Source organism: Artibeus jamaicensis, unplaced genomic scaffold (assembly GCF_021234435.1).
Source record: "Artibeus jamaicensis isolate MK-2021 breed Jamaican fruit bat unplaced genomic scaffold, CSHL_Jam_final contig_887, whole genome shotgun sequence".
In the NCBI taxonomy this organism is placed as follows: Eukaryota; Metazoa; Chordata; class Mammalia; order Chiroptera; family Phyllostomidae; genus Artibeus; species Artibeus jamaicensis.
This window is the reverse complement of record NW_026522003.1, coordinates 297,969-322,811: the sequence shown is the minus strand read 5'-3', so window position 1 is coordinate 322,811 and position 24,843 is coordinate 297,969. Positions and strand designations below refer to the sequence as shown.

The following is a 24,843-nucleotide window of genomic DNA, read 5'->3' as shown; positions in this document are numbered from 1 at the left end:
TACACGAGTTTGAGGTTCAATGAAAACAGATACAATTTGGGGAGCCAGTGGTCCTGAAAACCCCACGGCTGGCAGGACTCCCCTGGGCAGAGTGGAGTGGGAGGGGAGAGAGCCTGGGCTGGAGGCCAAGTCACTCCAACACCCGCGGCTGAGCAGAGGCAGAGGCACCGGCCATGACGCCTGAGAAGGGCGGTCAGACCCGGAGGACCGGGAGGGCGGCCTGGAAGTGAACACTAGCATCCAGTTTTTAATCTGGATGCTTTCCGCCCGTATTTAATGCTGGGAGAGGAGGCTCACCAACGGTTATTTGGGGAGCGAGGCAGCACAAGAAACATGGCGTTAACGGTTCTTATCTGTACAGGGTGGTGGTTGAGGATTATTGTTAATTTCTTCTTTACAGTTGCTGGTAAACGCTGAACATGTGTTACTTTTACAAAAAGTCTTAGACAAAGATATTTGAAAATAAACATTGGGAAGTGGCTTTTGGTGCTCAGAGAGTATTCCAGCCTATTTCTACCTCAGACGTGTGCCTACAAAAGGGAATTTAGTCCTTCTCTCCCACAGTGGGTGCCAAGGGAAGGGGCAGTCCCACTCAAACCCAGCGGCTTCAAAAGGGCTTTGGGAAGTAGAAGCACCCTGGGATGGGGGTGGGGGTTGGTCAGACAAGCACGGGAGGCCTTCACGATGCCAAGCAGGTCCGATCTCAAGAGCTGCTGAGCTGGTCTCACCTGACCTGCCAGCCATGCTTCTCAGAACCAGGGGCGCCAGAAATGCCACATGTGTCCCTGGAACACGGCTTGATCCAGCATGGACTGACAGATGGACAAACAGCAGCTTCATTAAAAAACAGTTTATTAGCTCCTGTGCCACCCAGGGCAGGTGAAGATGGGCTCCCTCCCCGCTGTCCTGGCCTCCCCGCCTGCACCCCGGAGAGCCGGACCCCTGTCTCATCGAGGCGGTGTCCTTGTTCATCTGACTCCAGTCCTGTTGCTCCTGGCCCAGGGCTAAGCCCCACCTCGAGAAGCCATAGGAATGCTTTCCTCGGCGCGACTGTTGTCTCCAGTGCCTGAGAAGAAGCCCCCACTCCCGGAAGCTGGGGCCACGTCCACCTGGATGACGCCATGCACCTGCGAGAGCTGTGGGCTGTCCAAGCTGGCAATGAGCTGTCGGGGGCCAGGTCGCACAGGTACGAACGTCTGGCGCAGTGTCACCGTCTCGTTGCCCCCAATGTCCCTGTGGGCAGAGAGAGGGTCACGGGCCTGGGGCGACTGGGGGTGGAGTGGGCAGCCAGGAAGAAGAGGTGCAGAGGCGGAGCCCCTCAGGCACTTCTGGACTCGGCTGAATCCCCACACCCAAGACCAGGACAAAGCCTGAGTCCCAAGGCCGCCTCCACTCAGCCACATCAGCAGTCACCCACGCAGCTGCCTGAGCTAGAAATCTGCCAGTCACGCCTGGGTGCCTCCTTCTCCCACAGACACCGGACAAAACTGTTGCGCTGCTGTCTCTTACGGCCACTGCTGCCTAACCAGACCATCCCCACCCCGCACGGGGTTTCCAAGGCCAAGCGAACTTCATGTGGAGACTTGGGGCTTAAAACAGTACTGCCAAACACGGCCGGTTTTACCAAAAAAGAAAGTGGAGAAAAATTAATTACCCTCTGCCACAAGAATTTTTCCAAAGAAAAATTGTAATACCCCAAAACATTGAGAAAATGTTATCAGAACAAAATGAAAGTCCTTCCCAAGAACAGGTAGGTGGCATGTTTAAATTGACACACATGTTTGTGTGCATATTGACACACACACATACTTCAGTGCCTTTCTTCTCTCCCTTATTCATGGATCTCTGAAAATCTGTTGTGAGGCCACCCCTCTGGGAATCATAGTTTCACCAGCCTTCCAAATGACCTTGCCTCCCATCTCATTTTTCCATTCTCTTTGAACTTGAACTGAACCCTTCAAGGACTCGGCTTCCTTGGTGCTCATGGAATGAGACTGCAGGTCCCTAACCTGACACGCAGGCTCACTCTGACTCAGCCTGCCTGTGCGGCTGCACCGTCCCCCACCATTCCTCCTGCCCAGCAGCCCGATGGGTTCCTTCCCTCCCCTGAACCGCCCTTTCCTGTGCTTGCTCTGGCTGCCAGTGCAGGCCCACACCACCTCCTCCGGGAGGGCTCCCTTGAGCACCTCCTCCCCTCAGGAAAATGAACCTGGCCTTTCTTTGAGCTCCCTCAGCAACCTGCATGTGTGCTTCGTACACGAGATGCGACTGCATTTACACAGCACTTGCTCCTGCCTTTTAGCATCTGTCCTTTCCTGCCTCTGCCTAAACCTGTACCTCTGGCTCCCTACTCAGCCCAAGCCCGCCTTGGGGATCCTCTCTGGAGCCACACCCTGTGTGGACACCTCAGTCCTCCAAGGGAATGAATCAACACCCCAACTTCGGGGATGCGATCTCCCTGCTCAGGGCCTGCTTACAAGGGGCATCCCTGGACTGCTCTGTACTCCTTCTACCACTGTTAGCTGTGTGGCTTAGGACAAGTTACTGAACTTCTCTGATCCTCACTTTCTGGTCTGTGAAATAGAAGTGAATATAAAATAAGAGGGTGGGTTCAGATGCTCTTGAAAGTCCCTCCAAGCTTCATGAAGGAGGGAAGCAGGGGGAGGTAGAGAGATACATAAACCTAACTGTTAAGTTATGGACCTAATCTCTAGATTTTCGATCATGACAGAGAACTAGAAATTAAGTCTACAATGTAGCAGATAGGCTACACTCTGGCAGACTACAAATTTGTGTTTTTAATTTGTGCCCACTTTTCCACAGATAACAAAGGTCTTCTTGTCCTATACTGTAATCACACTGTGCTTTTTCAGGACATGGCCTTTATGTATAACATTATTCCCAAGGGGAATGGTTTTCCAGGTCTCAGCATAGGATGTCAAGGTTTCTCCCTGCCCTGGTCTATGTGGCAGGTGAGACGTTTACCCCTGTTTGTGAGTTCTAGCTGCGCACCAGCTGCCGGAGCTGGACTGTGTCTGTGACAGCGAGTTCAGGCAAGGAAACCAACTCCCTGACAGAGACACCAGAAAGCAGACATTTTTGGAGATCCAAAATTAGCACTGTCCTTCAGTTCTGCACTTGTTCAGCCATGTTGCCAGGGCTTGGAACATTATTTAAAACTCCTTTTGGATTTTTCTCCAGAGTCCATGAAAACCACACGTCACAAGCACCCAGTCACACACACACGCATCTGATCCCTTCTTTACAGCCAAGCTTTCTTTCTGATGGAGGAAGGCTGCCCTAGAGACACCCTCTAGAGAATATGATTCAGGCTCTGGGGGAAATTCCAGAGAAGGGCTTGGAACAGACTTGCAGCCTCTCCTGGTGACTGGTCTGGTGGTGACAAAAGCTATCTGGAGGAGTAAGTTCTGGAATGTTTATTAAGTGGCTAGTCACCATGCTGGGTGGCACACCTGCTCTAATGGGATTCTTTACCACAGGCTTTGATGTGCACACGGGAGCGAAGCAACACCCATCCTGGAATCCAGTATATCTGAACCAGCAGCCCAGGGACGTCCCCCTGGGGTTCTCTATGGCCCTGGTGGCCCTGGACTGAGCTGGCAGCAGCTGAGGAGCCACAGGCAAGGAGAACCTGCCTTGAGAAACCATCATCCAACTCTCCCATTTACTGGTGGGGAGACTCGGGCCTTTAAGTGGGAAGGGAGGATGTACCTAAGGCCGCAGGTGAAGAGCGGGGCCAGGCCTCCCTGCTCGCTCAGTGGTCTTTTTCTTACCCCCAGGCAGGGGCAAGACTCAAAGGTCTGGCAGGGCTGCCGATGGGAGTCTGGCTCTGGGGACCCCTCAGAACAGGAGGTCCTCCCTCCATCATTTGCAGGTGAGAGATGCCTGCGGGGGGAGCTATCGGGGAGTCCCAGCTCCACTCTCTAAGCTGCCCCAGTCTTCCAGGGGGACAGGGAAGGCACCCCTTTGTGACATACGACATCATCCAGGGTTCAGGCTGGACAAGGATCAGGGAAACAGCCTTTTCAGCTTTGTCCTGTTGGCAACAGTGGAGGCCCCCAGCGAGGCAGAGCCTGCTGTGGCTGCGTGTGGGTGGGGGAAAGAAGGGCGGGGCGGACAGGGACCGGCTGTTCCCCCCACCCAGCCCCGCCACAGGGACCACCACTTTCCCTCAGACTCTCTTTGTCTAAGGGAGAAAATGCAGGCCCCTGTCCCCAGAACACTGATCTCAAATGCCAGCCCCTGGCCTCCCCTGCTTTCCCTCCGTGCTGCTCCTGGGGAGGGACAGGGCAGTGTGTGTGGGTCTGTGTCAGAGATGGCAGCGAGGGCCCAGGACACAGCACTGTGTCAGCCCTTGCAGGACCTCGCCTGGCCCAGGATCAGGTCCAGGTGGGCTGGAAGGGGCCCGGGCTGCAGGGCCCCCTCCTCTGGAACTGCTGCTCAGCCCTCGTGGCACAAAGCAAGCAACAGGCTTGAGAGCCTGTACAGGGCGTGCGCCATGGGGCAGAGCAGAGTCTGGCCCTTGTGAACTGTGAGATGTGGCCGTCAGGTTCCCCCTCTGTAAAATGGGGCGGATGGCGGCAATGATCAAAATAAAAGCTCCCAGTGGAGCACTTTGTACCAGGCACATGCTAAATGCTTTATGCGCATCATCTCACTTAATCCTCACAATGGTCCTCAGCACTGGGTCCTGCTGTTATCCCCACGTCACAGGTGAGAAAAATGAGACTCAGAGGCGAAAAGACACTTGCCCAAGGGCACACAGCCAGTGAGTGATGGAGGTGGGACTTGAACCCGTTTTTAGGATCCCAAAGCTTTGCTTTGAACTATATGACAGTCTGTAATGTACTTTAAAGGGTTTTTATGGTCTCCCAAATGAGAAAAATATTCCTGAAAGTGCCTGGTCAACTGCTGAGTGCCGGGCAATGTTAGGGATGAGCTGCTAATGGCCCCTATGTGAAGTTTTAGCTCCCTAATGAGACGGTGAGGCGGGGCGGGGACCGGCACAGCAGCACGCACGCAGCAGGCCTCCTCAGACGTGTTGCCCGGGCTGAACTGAGTCAGGAGGTATTGCTGGCTGGCCCCCAAGCTGTGCTGGTGGACTCTGACAGACAGGGCCATCCTGACCAGGTGTGGAAGCCAGGAGGGGCCCAGGGCAGCCCACTAGGCGGGCGAGGGGACGCCAGACTCACCCCACGTTGAGGATCTTGGGCCTCTGTAACCCGGAGCCCTCGAGCCGGAAGACAACGTTGGTGAGGGTGACAGGCAGCGGGTTCTTGAAAACAATCTGTACTTCGCATTCCTGGCCGACCACAGCCGCTCCCAATAACTGAGAGAAAGACACCCATCGCCCCATCAGAGACCCCGGCCAAATACATGGGGTCCATACGCCGCACCAGAGGGGATTAAAACCTCCCTGACTCCCACGTGTCTGCCCCTGAGAGGAGGCTCTGCGTCAGCCGGCGGGGAAACTCCAAGCCGTTCCCCACCCGAACTTGCCGCAGAATCGGGGAGATGAGATCTCATCTCGCCGATGAGAAAACTGAAGTCTGGGAGCCCAGGGCCGGTCCCTGACCTGTTCCTCCTGGAACCGCTCATCAGGCCAGCCCGTTCCCGACTTGGTGCCCTGCCCCCCACTCCAGCTTCCCTACGCCCCCGGCTGTCCCGCACGCTCCAGCCAGCCACCCTCACCGTGAGGGAGAGGTCCGGGGTGCGCAGACGGAAGGTGTGCTGCTTGGCCAGCACCTGGCCGTTCTCCTTGACGTGACCTGAGACATTGAGCAGCATGGCCCCCTGGTCCACGAGGTGGGGCCGGTATTCCTTGTAGGCCACAGGCATGGTCACACGTTCCGCTGGGGAGAGGAGACATGGTGTCATGAGGGCCTGCTTCCCTGGACATGGCCTCCCAGAGTCCCCATGTCCATGGCCCTGAGTGCTGGCCATCTTGCGGGCAGGGATGGGGAAGGAACACTTACAGGCCCCCGGGGCCAGCACCACTTCCTCCTTGCTCTCCTTGAAGGTGGACCCGGTGACCCCGGTGTAGAAGGTGACTGAGAGGTAGAGGTGGAGCTTCACAGTTCGGCTGCTGCTGCTGCTGCGGTTGGTCAGCACCACACCGATCGTCAGGTCCTGCCCCATCGCTGCGTCCTGGGCCTCCACCTGTATCGTCACATCGTCGGCCGAGTCCCGGGTGGCGTACACGTTGGGTTTGCTGCCGTGGGCGGCTGCCGTTTCCACTGCCTTCCGCTCTGCTTCTGAGCCTGGGGGTTGAGGGTCAAGGTTGAGATGACCGCCACTGTGAGGGCGGGTGAGTGCTCGGTGGGCACATTTGCATGGGCCTGAGCTGGCCAGGTCGGGTACCTTCTGGGTGCTTGTAGATGTGGGTGATATCCTCCCGCATGTTGGAGCCGATGGCCTTTGTGACGATGAGCGTGCCGATGGCCTTCTCCTCCACGTACACGATCTTGAAGCTGCCATCGTCCTGTCGCTGCCAGTAAACCTTGTCACTGTTTACCTGGTGGGAGAGGGTAGGGGAGTGTGAGCAGCCACAGGGCCTGAGGTCGGATCTGACTCCAGCTACCTCCTCTTGATCCTCAAAGCAACCGGGAGCATTAGGTAAAGGCTGGGAGCCTCCTGGCAGAGCCTAACAGGGAGACTTTCCAAACTGAGTCCAACGAAGCCGAGAGCAGGGAGGCTGGTCTGGGAGGCTCCTGCCGGAGCACTTTGGCATTAATAACAGTAATCCTTTATGCTCACATTCGCTGACTTTATGACCCGTAAAGCCGTTTCATACCCAATTATTTCTTTTGATCCTGAGTGTAGGAAGCACGGCAGCCATTATTATTCCCTTTTACAGTTGAGGGAAACTAAGGCTCTTAGAATGACTTGCCCAAGGACACGCAGCTGGCTGGTCAGTGGGGAAGTCAGGGCCAGAGGGCCCAGGACTGTAGCAGTGCTCCAGCCTCCGCTCTGCTGAGGAAGGCACGTGGGGCGTGACGCTCACCTCGGCGAAGATGAAGGGCGTGTCGTACTTCATGTAGACCAGGCCGTTTTTGATGGACTCCACAGAGCAGGGGCCGCAGCAGAAGATGCCTGGGGGAGTCGGGGCAGGATGGAGGTGAGAGCTCCAGGAGGCCATGGGGGACCCTCAGATCCTGGGGAGAGGCCCGCCCGTCCAGGCCTAGTGCCCACTGCCGTGGGGTCAGCCGTCACCCCGTCCCATCCAGGGAGGAGAGACAGAGGAGTGAGGTTCCATCTGGCCTCGGTCAGTGGGTGGCAGGGCCAGTCCTGGGGACAAGCCTGTGCTGTCAGCCAGGTCATCAACACACTCGTCCTCCACTGGCTAGAGCTGGGTGTCAGCTGTCTGTGACCCCAGAGCTCAGGACCCTCTGTGTCAAGACACATCAGAGCCCACAGTAACTCTGCTTGCTAGTGGCAGACGGATAACTCCTCAGCCACGAGGCGGGGTGGGAGGCTGGTGGAAAACAGTCTGGCCGCGTCGTGCTCAGGGGCGTTTTAGGTGAGAGGGCTGACGGGGAGGAGGCCTGGCAGGAGAGACACGGACGGTGAGTGAGGGGTCTTAGAAAACACCTGGCACTGGGGAAACTGAGGCGCAGAGAGGCAGGGTAGATGCTGGATCTCACAAGACAGCTGGATGCGAAGAGCAGAGCAGCTAAATGTTTACTGTGGTCCAGGCATATTGCTAGTCTCTCTAATGTATCATTTCTCATTCGATCCTCCCGAGCACCCTATATGGTGCGCATTATCCTCATATTACAAACAAGAACATCAAAGCCCAAAGATGCAAAGAACCTGCCCAAGATGACCTATCTAAGAAGTAATCAAGCTGGAAAGGAGCCCCAGGCTGGCCGGCCCCAGAGCCCCTGCCAGCTGCCCACCTCACCACTTTCCAGAGTCAGGACCAACTCAGTTCTCCCAGTGTCCTGCGCTGGCCTTGTCCAGCATCGCTGGCATCACTGGGCTGCACAACTCAGGGGCGCTGTCCATAGAGACGGTTGAAAGGGAGGGGTCTGGCCAGAGACCAGGGGAGACACGTGGGCTGAATGAGGGCCCTCCTCCCCAGGGTGAAGAGGGGCTGGGGGGCTGCCTGGGGCTGCAGTGCTTGGGTGGGACGGGCAGGGCCTGTCTGAGAACACAGCGTACGGCAGGTCTAACTTTCGCCACCAAGTGTCTTGTGGAAAAGGTACTAGTAGGTTATGTCATCAGTAGTTAGATCTCAGGGCTGGGTACAGGGGCTGCTTTCTTCTTTGAGCCAATCTGAATCCTAGTTTTTTTATACCACACATATTACTCGCGGTGAGCAATGGAACAGACGGAAGAGGACTTGGTGAAAGTGAGAACGCACGTCAAGAAGGAAGGGAGTCAGGGACTGGCTTTGCTGTGCTGCTGACCTAATGCTCTGTGTCCTAGGGAAAGTCACCCCGCCTCTCTGAGCACCATTTCCCACGTGTCCCAAAAGGGCTGGGAGAGGGCCCCAAACCCAGCTGATCTCATCACCAGGGGAACTTTCAAATATAGATTCTTAGAATCCATCCCTGGCAGGTCTGATATGTCAGGTCTGTGGTGGGACCTACACATCTACTCACAGCAAAACAAAACGAAAACCCTCCCGAGAGAGAACAGGAAATATTAACATTTTATGCTACTCGGTTCTACACTTTTTACCCTCTCAAACATGTGTTACTTATAATAATCACTTTTTTAAACTCTAAGAATACATAAATAAAAGTGTCCTTTAATTAACTATCCCCAGAATATATAAGTAAAAAAGCAAATGAGAATAGCAGACTGATTGGGGGAGAGAAACCTGTCACTGAATTCTCTTGAATCCTTTGACTTTTGAGCCCTCTGGTATAACGGTCTATTAACCATCATAAATAAATAAAACTGAGGCATATGGTTATGCAGAAAAGTAAGAACAAACTAAAGGGCATGTGGCCGAAGAGCTGGTTGAAGGGGCTGTGGGGGGCTGGGGACCTGGCTCCCAGGCCCAAGGGGGCGCGGACACGGGGCTGCCACCCAGAGTGGGCCCGAGGAGCCGGGCAGGACGCCGCCTCACCGCTGCTGGTCTCCTGCGGTGTGGCGTCCACAACCTGCCACCCGGTGAAGCCCGAGGGCAGGTCCGGCCTCTTCATCCAGCAGTCGTTCCACACGTGGAAGTTCCTGCACAGACACGAGTGGGGGGGCTGAGTCTGAGCAGCCCGTCTGGGCCCCTGGACCCCCAGAAGCCAGGTCGCAGGTCACTGTTCCTGGCAGGGAGGAGCGGCCTGGCCCGGCCCAGCCCAGCCCAGCCCCGGCCTCACCAGACAGAGTCATGGTTCAGGTGCTCTAGAGGTTTCATGTTCTCATCGAAGTAGATGTCCATGGTGAGGGAAGTGTCCGTGTCATGCGCGGAGTTGAAGTTGGTGACGGTACGGGTGGCCAGGCCCAAGCATCGCAAAACTGCAGAGGAGGCAGGGTTGGGGCTCAGGGCCCAGGGCCAGGGCAGGGGCCGGGGAGAGGTGAGGCATCAGGTGAGGAATGGCAGGGGGAGAAGGGCAACTGGGGTCGCGGAGCTGGGTCAGGGGTCACTAGGGTCAGGAGGCCTTTGGGTCGGGGTGTGTTGGGGGTTAGGGGAAGCCAGGCCACCTGCCTGGCCTTGCCCCTGCCTGTCCCCTTCCTCTCCCCTCCCTTCCCCTAGGCTTCTCCGTGGTTGTTAACATTAATTAATGATAATTAAGGCTAGCCTACCATCCACCCCCTCCTGCCCCTGTGCTAGAGCAACAACTGGGCCTGGCTCGTGAAGGCGGAGCCTGGCTTCCCTCCCTCCTCCTGCAGGGCCCAGGCCACCCCTGTCCCAGTCCCTCCACTACCTGTGGTAGTCACACCGGCGAAGACCCAGCACTGGCCATAAGGGACAGAATAGCCCGTGCGTAGGTAGCTGAGCAGGATCTCCACGCTGCCCACCCACGCTGATGGGTTGGTGCCTCGGGAGTAATCACCAGACCAGTTCCCAATCAGGACCCCATTGTCATCCAAGGAGTTCACCTGTCCAGGCCAGGATGGGATGTGAGGAGTCGGAGGAGCGGCTCAGGACCTGCCTTGTGCTCACCAGCCCAGCCCCTGGCCCTGCAACCTCCCCCAACCCTAAATTTCTCAGGATCTAGCCGGGTCCCGCCCAGCCCTCCCGGAGCCATCTGCCCTCCCAGCCCTGGTCTGACACAGGAATGTGTATCCTGGGTGTGCCAAGTGTTGGGTTTGGCCCTACATTCCGTAAGAGCTGGGACAGGAGCCAAGAGGGTGGGGTGGGGGGCAGGCAAGGGAGAGAAGAGGAGTGAGACCCCTCTCCACTATACCCTTTGCAAGGGCAGGTCAGGGCTGGGGGTCCTGGAGGAACCAGAAAGGCCAGAAGTGGGCAGCAAGGGGGGCAGCAGGCAGACACTCAGCAGGGCTCAGAGCCATGAGGGTGCTCACCATGGCAGAGATGACCCGGGAGACGCTGACTGGGTCCCCACGGCCGCCATATGGCATGCCCCGCCGGTCCAGGATGTACAGGCAGGCATCCAGCACCCCATGGTCAAACTGCAAGGAGGGAGGGCAGAGGTGACCGCAGCCCACTGTGGCCAAGCTGGACCCCTTGGCCAGTGTCTTCTCTCCCACCAAACCCCACCTGCCTCCGGTGCCCCTGAGTGCGTTTGGCCTCGGCCAGCTGTACCTGGCCATAGTTCCACGTCCGTTCGCCAATCTGTGCTTCGGTCCCATAGTAAATTCTCCCAGACTCATTAAGCACATACTCCTGCCGCCAGTCCTCGCGTTCCACATACACCATGTCCTCTGCATCCCAAAATACACATACCTGGTTTACTCCAGCCCTTTCTCTGGGCCCCGCCTCCTGCCCCTGGGCAAATTCTGCAGGGCTCATGTCCACAGAGGAAGAACAGGGACACCACTAGCCTAAAAACACTGTTCCCAGGAAGGACAGAGGGAATAATATGTCAGAGACGATGGGAGGAGGGTGACTGTAACCAGGGTGCTTCACCAGGAGAGGTGAGGCTGTGTGACCTTGAGGGGGTAACCTTTTGACCTAGGAACTAGATCCCCTCACCTGGGCAACGGGGAGGCTGGGGCTGGCTTCTCCTGGGGATCCTGGCTAGGTCCTAGGAGAGGAAGCCTGACTTGCCTCTTTTCTTGTCTATCCCCTGCTCCGGCTCCAGCAGGCTCACCTGAGCACCAGGGGTTGAAGAGGATGTATATCTCATTGCTGGGGTCGAAGGGCAACAGGAACTCGCCAGCCTCCGAGTGTGTGCGAACTGTGAACTGAAACTTGCCGATGATGGCACTGGGGGAGGTGTGGACGCGTAGGTTCAGGTTCTGCCCACTGGACTTGGTCACCTGGGCCTTCCAGCCGCCGCTGCCCCCTTTGCCCACTGGGATGATCACATGGGTGCCCTTGCCCACTTCGGGGTTGTTTCCTGGAACGGGAAAGCAGTCATTAGTCGGACAGCCTCCCCGAGGCAGGGGGACGGAGCCTTAGACTTCTCTTGGCCCCACCCAGAGCGTGTATGAGCCAGCGTGTGTGTATCCCTGAGTTGGGCCACCACCTTCCAGACTGAGAGCAGCTCCGTCCCCGCCCGATGCTTGCCCACATGCCAAGGCAGAGGCCTAGTCCAACATCCCAAACCTGTTCTCCTGACACTGAACTCAGAGGTGGGCAGGAGAGACCAGGCCGCCGTCACCATCCGCCTGTCTGACTGTCCCAGCCCTGCTTGGGTCCGGGTGCCCCACCGGGCGTGATGGCAGTCCGGGCCTGGAAGGCCAACCCTGCCTGATCCCTCAGGCTGCCACTTGGAGAGCCCAGGGAATCCCTGGTGGAGGTGGTGGGGCACTTGGGCAATGAGAGGTGGGGTGGACAAGGTCAAGGCCTAATCAAAGGGTATGAGGAGTCTCCCGCCCCCGGCAGCAGGGTAATCACCAGCCTGCACAGTCCATGGCCACCAAGCAACGCGGTAAGGGAGGCGCCTGCCCCGGGTCACGGAGACCGAGGAAACACAGAGACAGACCTGGACGGAGACCTGGGCAGAGACCTGGGCAGAGGGAGACGGCCACACCCTGCACAAGGAGGGCAGACCCAGAAAGACACGGAGGCAGCAGCACCACAGCGAACACCCGAAGAGAAAGAATAGAAAGAGGTGCCCCCGAAGGCTCGAAGTGGGTGAGCTCAGGAGAATGGGGACACCAAGACTGTCCCTGCGACACACCCCTAGGGACACACACTGCCAGGTGCCTCATCTGGCAGAGGCCGAGGAATCAGATGAGGGAGGCGCCCAAAGACACCCCTCTGACCCTAATCCCACGGCAGGGAGGCCAGCTGGCCAGGCCCCCCACCCACGTTTCCGCCCTCCCCACCACAGTCCCCACTGACCAATGTGCAGTTCCAGGGTGATACGGTCAGAGGACTCATAGGGCCGAGACAGGAAGAGGACCATGTGGAAAGGCTGCCCGCGGCGCAGGATCAGCTCGTCGTACTCGAACTCGTCTGTGTGGTGCTCTCGGCGGTTCTGGTCCGAGCGTGAACTCAGCAGGTCCACCCCGGTCACCACCAGCATGCCCTCTGCAGAGTCACAGCTTCTGGTCAGCGGAGCCCCATGGGGAGCCCAGGGCTCCATCATTAGCCTCCCAGGCCCCCAGAGATGCCAGGATGAGCCTCAGTCCCCATTAAGGCCTTTTGGCTCTCAGCTAGATGGACAGGCCAGTCTCACCTCGGATCACCCCGTCTCCAGCTGCGTTCACGCCGCTGCCCCGGGAGATAGGTCGGCGGGAACCTGAGCTCCGGGAGTCGGGTCTTCTTCGGCCCCCAGAACTGGACCCTCCACCTCCGCGGGGCTCCCAGTCGTCATCTGCCCCACTCCGGCAGGAGCAGCAGCCACAGCAGCGAGCCCAGAAGGAGCGGCCCCCTCTGCGTGACCGCGTGTCTGGCTCCGGCTCTGGGGACGGTGTGGCGGGGGGCTGCCAGGGGCTCCCGCCCCAGCGGCCCACGTCTGGACGAGGACTTCCCATCATGTCTGTGTGGAAGAGGCAGGGAGACTCCGCTCACCCTCTCAGGAGTCCTTTACCCAAGACACCCCAGCCAGCTCAGCCAGGAAACCTCCACTCGCAGCTGAACGGGGCTCAGCCAGATGACAGAGATGATCTTATCTTGAACCACAGATTGCCCCAGACCCGTCCAGAGGCACTCCCTGAAGACTCCTCTCGGACTTCCCTAGAGAAACTTCCCACATTGCAGGGGAGTCTCCCCTTCTCACCCCCACACAGGCATCCACCACACCAGACACCCCCCAAGAAACCTGCCCTAGGACCCATCCCAGGAAATGCGTGGACGCTTGTCACAGTCTTAAGACCCAGCTGCACAGACCAACCCCTGTCCTGATCCCACCACCTACCGCTCCTTGGTCTACACAGTGGCCAGCCGGCTGACCACTTTTAGGACCCAGTTCTTAGCAGAGATCCCCCACCCAAGGCTCCTTGCAGACGGCAGGCAGGTGACCCCCCACTTCTGGTCAAACCCCCTCGCACAGCACAGCCTCCGAGAGGGGCAGCTAGCTGTACCCCAGCCCGCACTCCCCCGCAGAGTCCCAGCACAGGGGCAGCTTTGCTGGCCCCGCAGGTTGGAGCTGGGCCACACCCCAGCTTGCAGGGGCCAAATCTGAGGGTGCGCGGCTCCCAGACAGCGTCGTGGGGCCCAGCAGCCCAGAGCCGGTCGGGGCCCCTCACCTGGTGGCGGTGCCGGCGACGGCAGCTCTGGGTCGTGCAGTCAGGGTGGAACAGGTTAGGACTGATGGGACAGGACGGACGCCCTGGACGCCGCCGCACAAGTGGAAGGTGTGGGGCTGGCGGGCAAGTGATTTATGAGGGGGGAGGGCGGGGCTGCTGCTGAGCAAGGGAAGCTTGGTTGCTGCAACCCCGTCGGGGAAAGAGGCCCAGCCCCCTGGGGCTGTCTCTGAGGTTAGGGAGGGAAATGAGGCCCCGCTGCAACCTCTTTTCCCTTTCGAGGAACCGAGGAACCTTGGAAACGGGATGATGTGGCTGGGGCTAGGGCTTGGCAGGGCGTGGGGTAGGGGTGGCGTCGGAGTCTCTCGGGGCTGAAGTGGAAGGCTTTGTTGGGACCGCCACACCAGGCTGACCCCTGCCAGACTGCATACTTAAGGAGTCCCTTCTCCAGAGGGCAGTGGGGCAGGGAGCCCCTTTCACCAGCACCCCCATCCAGCTGACCCCCTGCTGTCAAGCTCAGGCTGCTTGCCTGTGGCCTCAGGCCCCTGTGGAGAAGCTCCCGTGCAGCCCAGTCAGGCTCAGCTCTGTGACGCTGGGTGGTCCTGGCCCTGGTCCTGCCCAGGGAGTCCCTTGGTCCCAAGGTGCAGACTGCTGACATCAGCAGCCCGGCCCTCAGACTGGCTCCACCAGCCAGCCCAGAACTTGTGGGCTCTGCCAGATCCTCTGACCCCCCCACCCATGTGCCCCTCCTCTTCCTGCAGCTGCTCCACAGCCCCTGGCAGAGGTGAGCAGCCCCCAGCTTCCCGTATCCCTCCAAGTTTGGGATTGGGGGGCGTGGTTAGAGTAGGGGCAATCCCGGCCCCAGGGAGTTTGGGGGAAGCTGAGGCCTTACTCTGAGGCTTAGGTTGGAACTGGGGCCCCCGCCCCTCCTCACCGAGAGGAGTGTCTGGTCAAGCGGGAGTCCTGGGTTCTCCAACCCTGAACTCTTCCTGGGAATCCTGACTAACCGGCTCCAGGCACCTGCCCTGCATGCATCCCAACCCCACCTTGGCGCAGGGGAAACACCCGCTGCTGCTCTGGAGCGAGAGCAGCAAGGTGGAGGCCAGTCATCTTTACAAAGGCTTTCCTGGGAGGTCTGCAGGAAGGCTGGGCCTTCTCTTGGGCCTCTCTCCTCCATCCCACTGGTGTCCCACTGGCCACCGAACAGAAAGCAGTGAAAACAGGGTTGGCAAGAAGAGACAAGGAAGCCGACGGAGGAGAGGTGGGGTCTGATGATGCCTCGGGCAGGGAGGTGCCTCGGGGAGTGTGGCAGAGGCAGGAAGCTCTCCACACTCACGCTGACCTTTTCCGGCCCACCTCCAAGGCTCAGCCCTGCAAGGGGGTCTGCCCCAACCTCCAACACTTTCAGACAACCCACCAGTGGGAATTAAAATCCCAGGCAGATATGAGGGAGGTCAGCCAAAGGGCTTCATTGAGGGGCTGTCTGTGCATCGCTACGGACACAGAAAGGGGCCAGACCCTGAAGAGCTGGATGTGTGTGAGCAAACACAGGCCCAGGAAGATTCCCAGGAAACCAGAAAAATGCCTGTCGAACTCTCTCCCTTTGGTTTCAATCTTTTTCTCCCCTCGCCCAGCCAGGTTTGACTCAGTGGCCTAACCTGAGCCACTCCCTTTTCCCCTCCAAGGAGGCTCCAGCGCCTCAGGGCTTTCAGGCAGGACAAGGGTGTGTGTGTGAGCACAAATGTGCAAGGGTCCCACGTGCACAAGGGCGTGTGCGGTGGGGGTCACCATGAAAGCAGACACCCGATTCAGGGAGTGAGGCAGGGCTCTGTTCAATTGTTCCTCATTCACACAGAAGGAGTCTGGAATCCTGGAGCAACCTGTGCAGAGCTCTGGCTCTAGGACTTGAGCTCAGCAATCCTGGGCGTGTCTTACCAAGTCTCTTCATCAATACAGTGAGTGGGCCTAGTCATCTCACGCCTGAGAGCTTATGATGAACGAATGGGATCAAGTGTTTCAAAGAGCTCTTCAACTGCATAATGCTATTCATGGGGAAGGACACTGTTGTTCTAAGAGGGTAGAGCAAGGGTGCCCGCACCTCCTCCTCCGGGAAACAGCCTTCTTGGCTGTGGTGACTGAGAGCCAGGGCTCCTGGGCAGAGGGCATCTGGAAGGTGCAGGGGTCATGGGAGAAACCTTTAGGAGCCCTTCCGGTTGGAGACATAGCTGCTTTGTAGCCCAGACCCAACTGTTACCTGATCCCAAACTGGATCCCAGCCTGGAATCCAGACCCAGCTCCAGACCACCCAAGCAGAAGGTAAACTTGAATCTAGCCTTCACCCTGATTCTGCCCAGATGCTGAGGCTTTGATTCTCCGTGACAGGGAATAGCAGGACTGAGCATAAAATAAAGGAAACGGTGGGCCAACACACCTAACTCTCTCCCTCCCTTTTCCAGAAAGGCGGCAGTAGTAATGGTGACGATAGTGATGGCAGCAGCAGCAGCCGCTTAGCAGCCTTAGCGGCTTCCCCATTCTTTATTCAGTCGCATAAGTTAGAGGGCAGGATGGGGGCAGGGTCTCTTAGGTGAGGATGCTGCTGACTGAAGGGAGCAGCTCGGCCAGGTGTTCCGAGGTGCCCACAGTTTGGCACAGGGGGTTGCCCTGCAGGTTGAGGAGCACTAGCTTGGGGCAGGAGGCAACAGGTTGGAGTGCTGCAGGCTGCTGGAGACCTTAGGCAGGAGAGTCAAGGAAAGGTTGGCCGGTTGCCCCAGACCTCGTCTGCTCCCATGCACTCATCACTGTTTTCACCGGTGGGCTGGCTGGTGGGCACCCTGCACGCTTCCCTAGAGGGAGTAAGGCTCTAGGCAGGGACTGCAAACACCTGCCCACAAGGGCCAGGCAGGAAGCACAGTGAGCAGGCTGGGTTGGTGCTAGATGTGGTGGAGACTGTGGCCAAGAAGAAGGCTAGCCATGGCTAGAGGCATCCACGACTCAGCAGTGACCAAAGACTGCTGAGTGAAAACGCAGGCCAGCCCGGGCTGGTGTGGCTCAGTGGACTGAGTGTGCAGGCCTGCGAACGGAAAGGCTGCCAGTCTGATTCCCAGTCAGGGCACACGCCTGGGTTGTGGGCCAGGTCCCAAGTTGGGCGAGGGGGTGGAGCTGGGGGATGTGCGAGGCAATTAATCAAACAGAGCAATACGTCTCTCACACGCCGATGTTTCTCTCCCTCTCTCCCTCCCTTCCTGTCTCTCTAAAGATAAAGAAATAAAATCTTTAAAAGGAAGGAAAACAAAGAAAATACAGACCAAGGTTGCTTTAACTTAAAATCTTTAAGAGGAATCAGAATTCCAAATTTTTAAAATATGAAACTTCCTGACTTTTAAAATACTACCCGACACCCGAGCCCATCTGCAGGCTGCCCGTTTGTGAACGCTGGCTTGAGGCAATGGCTTGGCCCCTCAGAACTGCACAGTGCAAGTCCAGGACAGCCCCACACAGCCCCTGTCCTCAGCTTAGACTGTCAGGGCTCCCTCCCCATCCCTCTTCGGGGGGCACCCCCTGCTTGCTGTCCGTCCTTTCCCAGTGTGGCGCCTTACCCTACCCATGGTCTAAAAGGCACCCAGAAGGAAGGATACGGTTGTTGCACAGTAAGAGCTCCTGTAGCCGCGGCAGGTTAGTCACACCGTCCAGGGACTCTATGGCATTATTGCTGGCCTGCAGTACCTGAGGAGCAGGCAGGGTAGGGAAGACAAGGTGGGCGGGCGGCTGTCAGCCTGAGACTGGTGCAAGCAACTGGGGCGCCCAGGGTGACCCGCTTACAGTGCATGGGAGGGTTCCTGGGGTCAGGCTGGGTGACGAAAAGGGGAAGACAGGGGTGGTCTGCAGTGGCTGGGAGGACCTGGGCATCTCTTTGTAGGGTGGGCAGGCTTCTGAGGTAGAAGAAGGGAAAAAGGACCACCCAGGACACTGATGGAGGAGTGCACGTTTTACCTCAAGGCAGCGCAGGGCAGCCAGGGCAGGGGGCAGGGCTCGGAGGCGATTGTGCGACAGGTCGAGATGAGTGACCAAGAGCAGCTGTTCCAGATGGCAGAGTACCGTCAGGTCCTGAGGAGGGAATGGGACACCCGACGGGGCGGGGCCTCAGCCATCATTTCTCAGGCACTTGCCCTCTGTGCCCCACACAGGCCCTTGGGGCCCCCAAATTAGGAGAGGGTGGGGCAGGCGGGAAGCTTACTTTACAACCCACCATAGTACAGGCTACAAGTCAAGGACATGGGACAGACAGGAGTGCTGTGGGCGAGGTGGCCAGTGGAGTGGGAGCAGGCACAGGGGACAGAGGAGGGCGCTGGGGGAAACATGGACACTGGCAGGAGGGCCCTGGTGAGTCTGGACGGCCGGATGCTGGGAGCAGAGGTGGACTGCAGTGACGGGGTAAAACTGATGTGTTGGGAAGGACTACAAGCAGAGGAAAAACAGAGTCTGGGAAGTTTGTCAGGAATCTCTGGGAACTACTCAGGCTTCAGGTGTTGGCCTGCTCCAAAGAACAGAGGAAAAAGTGTCCAGAAAGGCACCTGAGACTGAAGGCGAGGCCGGACAGACCAGGAAACAAACAGAAAAGCCGGCCAGGCCATGAGGAAGGGTGGGCCGGCGGGATGAGGGCCCAGGGAAGGCAACATGCAGTCTGTACCTTGTGACTCAGGTACAGCACACGGACCTCCGCATACTCCATCTTGAGCACGCTGTTCTCCAGTAAGAACTTGCTACGCAGGTCATCCAGGTATGCTGCCCGCATTGGGTCCACCGCCTGGCGGGGACAAGGTCGGTAAGGAATCTGTGTCAGCCGCCTTCCTCCTGCCCACAGGGCCTCCCCTTCATCTGTTCCTGCAGGCCCAGCTTGCCTTGAGTGTCTGGAAGTACTGCAGTGTCTCCTTCTCATACAGGAGGGGGTCCAGCGCCCGCATCAGCAGGATGATGGTGAGCAGGCACCCTGCGAAGAGGGTGGGAAGAGGCCCCTCCTCTGCTCCCATATTCTTGAGACCCTTCCTATTCCCCGTCCCCCCCAACACACAGAGAAAGGGGCCTCCTGAGAGAAGTAGGGGAATAGGGCCTCACATTTATTCTCAGGCTCCAGCTCCTGGAGCTCCTTACAGGACGTAAGCTCGGACTGTAGCACCGTGGACTTCTCCATCGACAGCTCACACCTGAGGGTGGAGGGGGGAGAGATGATGCCCACAGCCCCGGGGCATCCCCCTACCCAGGGTAAGACCACCTGCCTGAGCCCCCTGCCTCCCATCCCAGTTGCCTGGTGCCCAGAGTCCTCTCCTGCAGGCATGCTTCCCTGTCATCACCTGAAGAGCTGCTCATCTGTGGCTGAGTCTCGGCACCAGCCCTCTTGGTGGCCTGAAAGAAAGAGTAGGTGGTACGAGGGGACACCCATGAGAGGAAGAGGGGGCGGGGGCTGCTGCAGGTTACGTCACCTTTTAAGAGCACACACTCCTTCTGGATGTCGCCTGCTGTCCAAATGACGCGAAATGTATGTTGGGAAGACTGGTCATTGAGGGAGGCAGCAGGCAGGTCACAAAGCTGGGAGCACTGGGTCAAGGAAATGCCCAGCCATGCCACTTTTCTGATCGTCCCACCCAGGTCTGCCCCAACCCCCACTGTGTCCCAGCAATCCTGGGATACCCAGACATGACTGGGTCGGTTCCTGCCGTCTGGAGTCCTCCACTCCACAGGCAGGGGTGACTCATCAACCATGAGCAGCAAGGTTGCCGTCCTTGAGTCCACCTGGCACAGAGGACAAGAGAGACCCCATCAACCCCCAAAGTGTGAAGCTCACAGTGCACGTTCTCTAGCAAAAGCTGTAGGACTCACCAAGACAGGCCGAGAGAAGGACACCGTCACACAGGCCTCGTCTCGGCTCACGTGCAGGCAGTGCAGGGCATCCTGGGGGTCAGCTGGCAAGGAGACACAGCCTTGGGTCTCCTTAAATCCCCTTCTATTCATTCCAAGCCCTTAACACCCAGCCTCCTCCCCCACTGCTCACCTCGTCCCAGAAGCCAGCGGTGATAGAACCAGGCACTCTGATCATTGGGGTCAGTGAAGAAGGCATTCTGCACCAGCTCCAGCTCTGCAGGGCCCCAGGAGGCACACGGCAGTGGTTAAGATCCTGGCTGCCCCAACATCCCACCCTCCCCTCGGTGTCCCTCCAGTCCTCAGTTTGCCTACAGGCTAGCTTTGTACAGCAGCTACATATACCAGTTTTATTTTCCTATAAACATGAGCTCCCTTCTGTCAGGAGCTGAATCTTACACACCCCCATAGCCAGGCATGAAATAGCTGCCCAGAAACCCAACGGCAGGTTCAGAAACAGGGTTAGGCTGGAAGGGCAGTACTGCAGAGTCCCCCCCAGGACCCAACCCTGCTTACCTTTGAGAAGCACATCCTCAGGGAGGCGCCCCTGTGGTCCAGAGTCTGGTGGGGGATGCAGCTGGGGCAGGAGGCAGGAGCGGTAATGCCAGGAAGAGTAGTTGGAGAAGTTTCGAACGATGAGGCTATCAGTGAAGGCAAGTTCCTCTGCAGGGGACACAGCTGCCTGTGCGGCCACAAAACGCCGGTAGTCCCAGCAATGAACTGTGGGGAGGGGTGACAGCACATCTCAGAAGCAGGGCAAGAGGAGCAGCTCCCTAAGTGGTACCCGTGGAGTTCCCTCAAAGACCCCAAGAAAGACCTCTATGCATCCCACAGAGTTTGGCTCCTTAATCTCTTTGCCATCAGCTCAGTAGGCCGTCCTGGTCATCCCTCCCCACTCTGGGCCTTACTAGGCTCCAGTTCCAGGACGTGGGGCAGGTGAGGGCTGTGGGGACAGAATCTGCAAGCACATACAGTTCCGTTCATCAACCTCGAGGAAGCGGGCACACAACTCCAGCTCCTGAGCCCAGTTGGGCTCTGGCAAGCGGCTCAGCAGCCAGCAGCGGTGGTGCCAGGTACCATAGGATTTGGGGTTCACCCTCAGGCAGCTCTCCAGAAAGCCCAGTTCTGCCTTCACCACAGCGGCCAGCTCCTCAGGGGACCTGCACCCAGAGGGGAACGGGGGTCAGGGACCTCCAACATCCAACTTCAGCTCACCCCTGATTTTCTGCAACAATCCTCAACTGCCCTCTGCCTATGCCTCTGGCTACCCGCTTCCTCCTCTATCCCTGGACCCAGGCAGGACAGAGAGGTAGGGCTAAGGTCATGTTCCTGGGATTCTGAACCCCTACACACTTCTGGGCCTCCAGCCGCTGGAGCACCTCTCGTCGACAGTTCCAGAGGGTGGCAAAGTCAGGGTTGGCTCCCAGAATCTGGCTTGTCAGTTCCAGCACTGACTCATCCAGCTCACCAGCCTGGCGCTGAGAAGACAGGTAGCAGGGTCAGAGATCATATCATTCGTCCACTTCAGGGCTAAATAACATAAACAGAACTATCCAGCATTCTGTAAACCTCATGCCATACAGTAGGTAGTATGTAAAGCGCTTCATGGGGTTACATGCATTCTCTCATTGAACTTTCACAACAGCCTCGTGCAGTAGGTGCAATTATTAGCCTCATTTTACAGATGAGCAAATCTGAGCTCCGAAGAGGTTCAGTGACTTGCCCAAGGTCACACAATAGTAAGCGACAGAACCCAGGCTGCCTGATTCTAAGGCCCAACTCTTGGCCTTTGTGCTATATACTAAGGGGGCCACGTGGAGAGGGGGCTAGCTCCGAGGGCCCCACCTTCTGGAAGACACTCTGGGTGGCTGACTTGTATAGCTTCAGCTTCTGTTCCCGCTCTAGCCTTTTGGCCTCCGCCTGCTCTTCTGAAGTCTTCACCTTCAAGCGCCCGTGCTACAGGGATAGGCGGGTGGGAAGGGAGCAAGTTGAGTTGAAGGAGCAGATCCACGGAACCCACTGTGGAGCCTCAGGTTTACAAAGGCAAAAGGAAAGGCAAGGCCACTAGGGGCAAGGTCATGGGCATGCTCAGGTGAGGGGCTGGACTCAGGGTTCTCACCATGATGCCGATTCAGGGTTCAAGCCAGGGGTGGGGTCCAGTGGCAGCCTGTGAAACCTGGGGAAAGAAGTGTCAATCATAAAAGCCCCGCCCCTTGTGACCCCGCCCCCCAGCGGTTGCCCCGGAAGCCGCACGCGAACTTGGTCTGAGACCCCCGGGCTGTAAAGTAGTAGTTCTGGAGGCGCCCTGCACTTCCAGGAGGAGGCGACCACTGGACTGGGATTTGCACCCCTGCTGTTCTGCCCATGCCCCTGTCCACCAGGGCCGGACCCGAGTCACGGTATTTAGGCGATGGGGTCCACTCCACACATGTAGATTACCGCTGCCAGCCTTCCCCATAGCTAGCTACCAAGCACCCCCGCCCGCCGCGGGCAGACCCACCTGCACTGAGAGGCGGTGTGGGGGACGCGGAGCTGCGGCGCCCGCCACCGAGCGCGGACGCTAGCTAGAGCGGCACCCCGCCCCGACTCTCCAAGGCGCAGCGCCCTCTGTAGGCCTTAGGAGGGGCCTGAGTGGCGTAGGTGGGCTCTGAGGGCGCGTGCGCGGGGTCCGAAAACAGGCCTCCAGTGAGTACGAGTGCGCATGCGCGGCCTTGGCCAGCGTGTGAAAGTAGCGAGCGCTGCAGTTAGTTTGTGTCAGCTACTCCAACAGCAAGCAATTGAATTGAAGAGGCTTCTCCAACAGCCTAAAAACACTCCCTCACCACTTCACTGGCCTCATTATGGTTGTACAGGCTACCTCCTAGTTGCTAGATCTAATGGATGGAGTTTCCTGTCTTTATCTTTCATGACCTCTGTAGCATTTGACGCTACTGACTTTATTAAACATGACACTTTGCCCTGGCTTCTCCTGCATCTTAACCCCTTTCTTCTTTCCCAAAAGTTTATCTTTAGGGCCCTTTCCTCATTCCCTCTTTCCTTAACATAAGTTGCTGGGAGAACCTTAACAGCCCTGTCCTGGGCCCACATGTTCTGACTCACATGCTGGGTGACTTCATCCGCACTGATGGTTTTTAATTGCTATCCATGAGGTGATGACATCTCCAGCCCAGCTGTCTTGCAAGCTTTAATAATGAATGAAAATATATGTATGTGTGCATACATGTGCGCACACACATTCAAAAGCCTCTTAGATATTACATGGGTGTCTCAGACACCTTGAACTCCAAAAGCAAAAGGTTTCATTGACTCCTTTCCATCCAGTCTAAACTTCGGTTTTTATGTTTCCCTATTGTAATGAATGGTACTATTCCTTCCCCACTTTTCCTTAATATCTCTTAAAAACCATCTCTATTCCCACTGCAGTAAGAATTTAAGCTTATTTCTTCCCTGGATTGTTGATAGTCTTTTCAGTATTCCCCCATTTCCACCCTGTCCCCTCTGTTACCAGTTCACCTGTGCAGCTGGATCAGTCTTTCTAAAATGCAGATTTGATCATGTCACATCTCTGCCTAAAAGCCTTCCAGGGCTCCTGAAAATTTTTCAGGACAGATTTTGAATCAGGTTAGCACATCAGGCCTTTTGTCACTTGGGTCCTGCCACACCCCTCTGGCCTTCTGTCCTGCTCGTCCCTGTTAAAAACTCTCCATCACAGCTGACAGCACTATTGCGGTTTCCAAACATGTTCGCCTGTTTCCACTTCTTGACTGCCCTTCTTGTTTGCCTGGTAACTCCTGTTCGTCTTATAGATTTAACTCAAGTAGCACCACCAGGAAGTTGTCCAAAATACCTCAGTCTGGTTTAGAGGACCTTCATATGTGTCATTATAAGAGTACTGATGTTTCCTTTGCCTACTGTAAGCCTTGGTTTGTATGCCAGCATCTCCTATCAGGTTCAGAGTTCCTGGAAGACAGGAACACACTTTTGATCCTGCCTCTGCAATACTTAGCCTTGGTTCTTAGGAGTTCTTGGGTATTTATTTGAATAAATGAACAGAACACCACATAGGGTGTGGGCTGGCTTGGCTGGGCCTAGTAGTACTGTTGGTATTTAGGGAAGGGAGAGTTCTTGTGGCCTGGACCAGCTCAGGGAGGGTTCCTGGTGGAGCCTTCCTGGGGTTCATGGTGACAGTGTGCCTGTGTGTGTGATGTATTTTTGAGAAGTGTATGTCTGTGTGGCATGTGTATGTTTACAACTCACATCTGGGTAAGAAAGCGTGACTTTGAAATTTTTATATTCCATATCTTTTTAAAAAATCCTCATCTGAGGATATGTTTATCTATCTATCTATCTACTTATTTATTTATTTTTGGAGAGAAAGAAACATCAGTGTGCGGGAGAAATACCAATTGGTTACCTTCTAAATGAGCCCTGACCTGGGATTGAACCTGAAACCCAGGTATGTGCCTTGGCCCAGGCATTGAACCTGCAACCTTTTGGTGCATGGGACGACACCCCAACCAACTGAACCACCCAGCTGGGGCTCTTCTATGCCTTTTCAATAATATTCACCTGCTAGAGTGGAAGTGAAGATTAAATACGATTATGTAGGTAAAGTGCTTAGAACAACGCCCACACTGAGTAAGGACACAGTAAATACTAATAGTAGCAATTTCCCCATTTTGGTGACAAATATGCAAGGAAATTGAGACTCAGAAAGATTAAAGTAACCTGTGTCTGGGCCAGCCCTTCCACCTCAACAACTGTTTTTTTTTTTTTTGTCACCACTTGCTTTTGCTTCCTGCTTTATACACACTCACATGTATAACCAGATACGTGGGAAGACAGGTGCCAACAGGTGCAGTACCGTCTTACATCATAGTCACTAAGAGAAGAGGAAAGGGGTGGATGTAGGCCGAAACAGTCATGAAGTATGTTTTAGTAATTAGCAATCTTGAAACCGGGAAAGTTGAGTCAACCAGGCTTGAAGGAGGAAGTGAGCGTCATGAACAAATTGGCTTCCAAGGAGGTAGGGCCTGTTTTTGGAAAGAGAGGGCAGGAAAGGCATTTCAGGCACGTACTTTGATGTGAAGGTGGGAAAGAGAAACCAAACAGACTTAGCTGGCTGGCCGATAGAAGGTGAAC

General features: G+C 56.8%; 2 protein-coding genes across 2 annotated transcripts; both read right to left on the bottom strand.

The window, feature by feature from the left end:
- Positions 1-941: 941 nt before the first annotated feature.
- TGM1 (transglutaminase 1) lies at positions 942-13,899 on the bottom strand. Its single transcript, XM_037129449.2, has 15 exons — positions 13,792-13,899; positions 12,780-13,082; positions 12,443-12,631; positions 11,244-11,492; positions 10,736-10,854; positions 10,495-10,602; positions 9,894-10,068; positions 9,345-9,483; positions 9,101-9,204; positions 7,025-7,113; positions 6,382-6,535; positions 5,997-6,281; positions 5,713-5,873; positions 5,214-5,350; positions 942-1,233 (listed from the first exon to the last, which is right to left on the bottom strand). The coding sequence occupies exons 2-15, from the start codon at positions 13,078-13,080 to the stop codon at positions 1,005-1,007; spliced, it is 2,439 nt and encodes an 812-aa protein (XP_036985344.2). The 5' UTR covers positions 13,081-13,082; positions 13,792-13,899; the 3' UTR covers positions 942-1,004.
- A 2,359-nt stretch (positions 13,900-16,258) lies between these two features.
- On the bottom strand, positions 16,259-22,306 carry RABGGTA (Rab geranylgeranyltransferase subunit alpha). Its single transcript, XM_037129450.2, has 17 exons — positions 22,202-22,306; positions 21,821-21,877; positions 21,547-21,657; positions 21,055-21,179; positions 20,674-20,861; positions 20,218-20,421; positions 19,835-19,918; positions 19,663-19,745; positions 19,474-19,575; positions 19,266-19,371; positions 19,137-19,188; positions 18,901-18,989; positions 18,687-18,775; positions 18,476-18,592; positions 17,779-17,892; positions 17,424-17,511; positions 16,259-16,517 (listed from the first exon to the last, which is right to left on the bottom strand). The coding sequence occupies exons 2-17, from the start codon at positions 21,821-21,823 to the stop codon at positions 16,369-16,371; spliced, it is 1,704 nt and encodes a 567-aa protein (XP_036985345.2). The 5' UTR covers positions 21,824-21,877; positions 22,202-22,306; the 3' UTR covers positions 16,259-16,368.
- Positions 22,307-24,843: the final 2,537 nt, after the last annotated feature.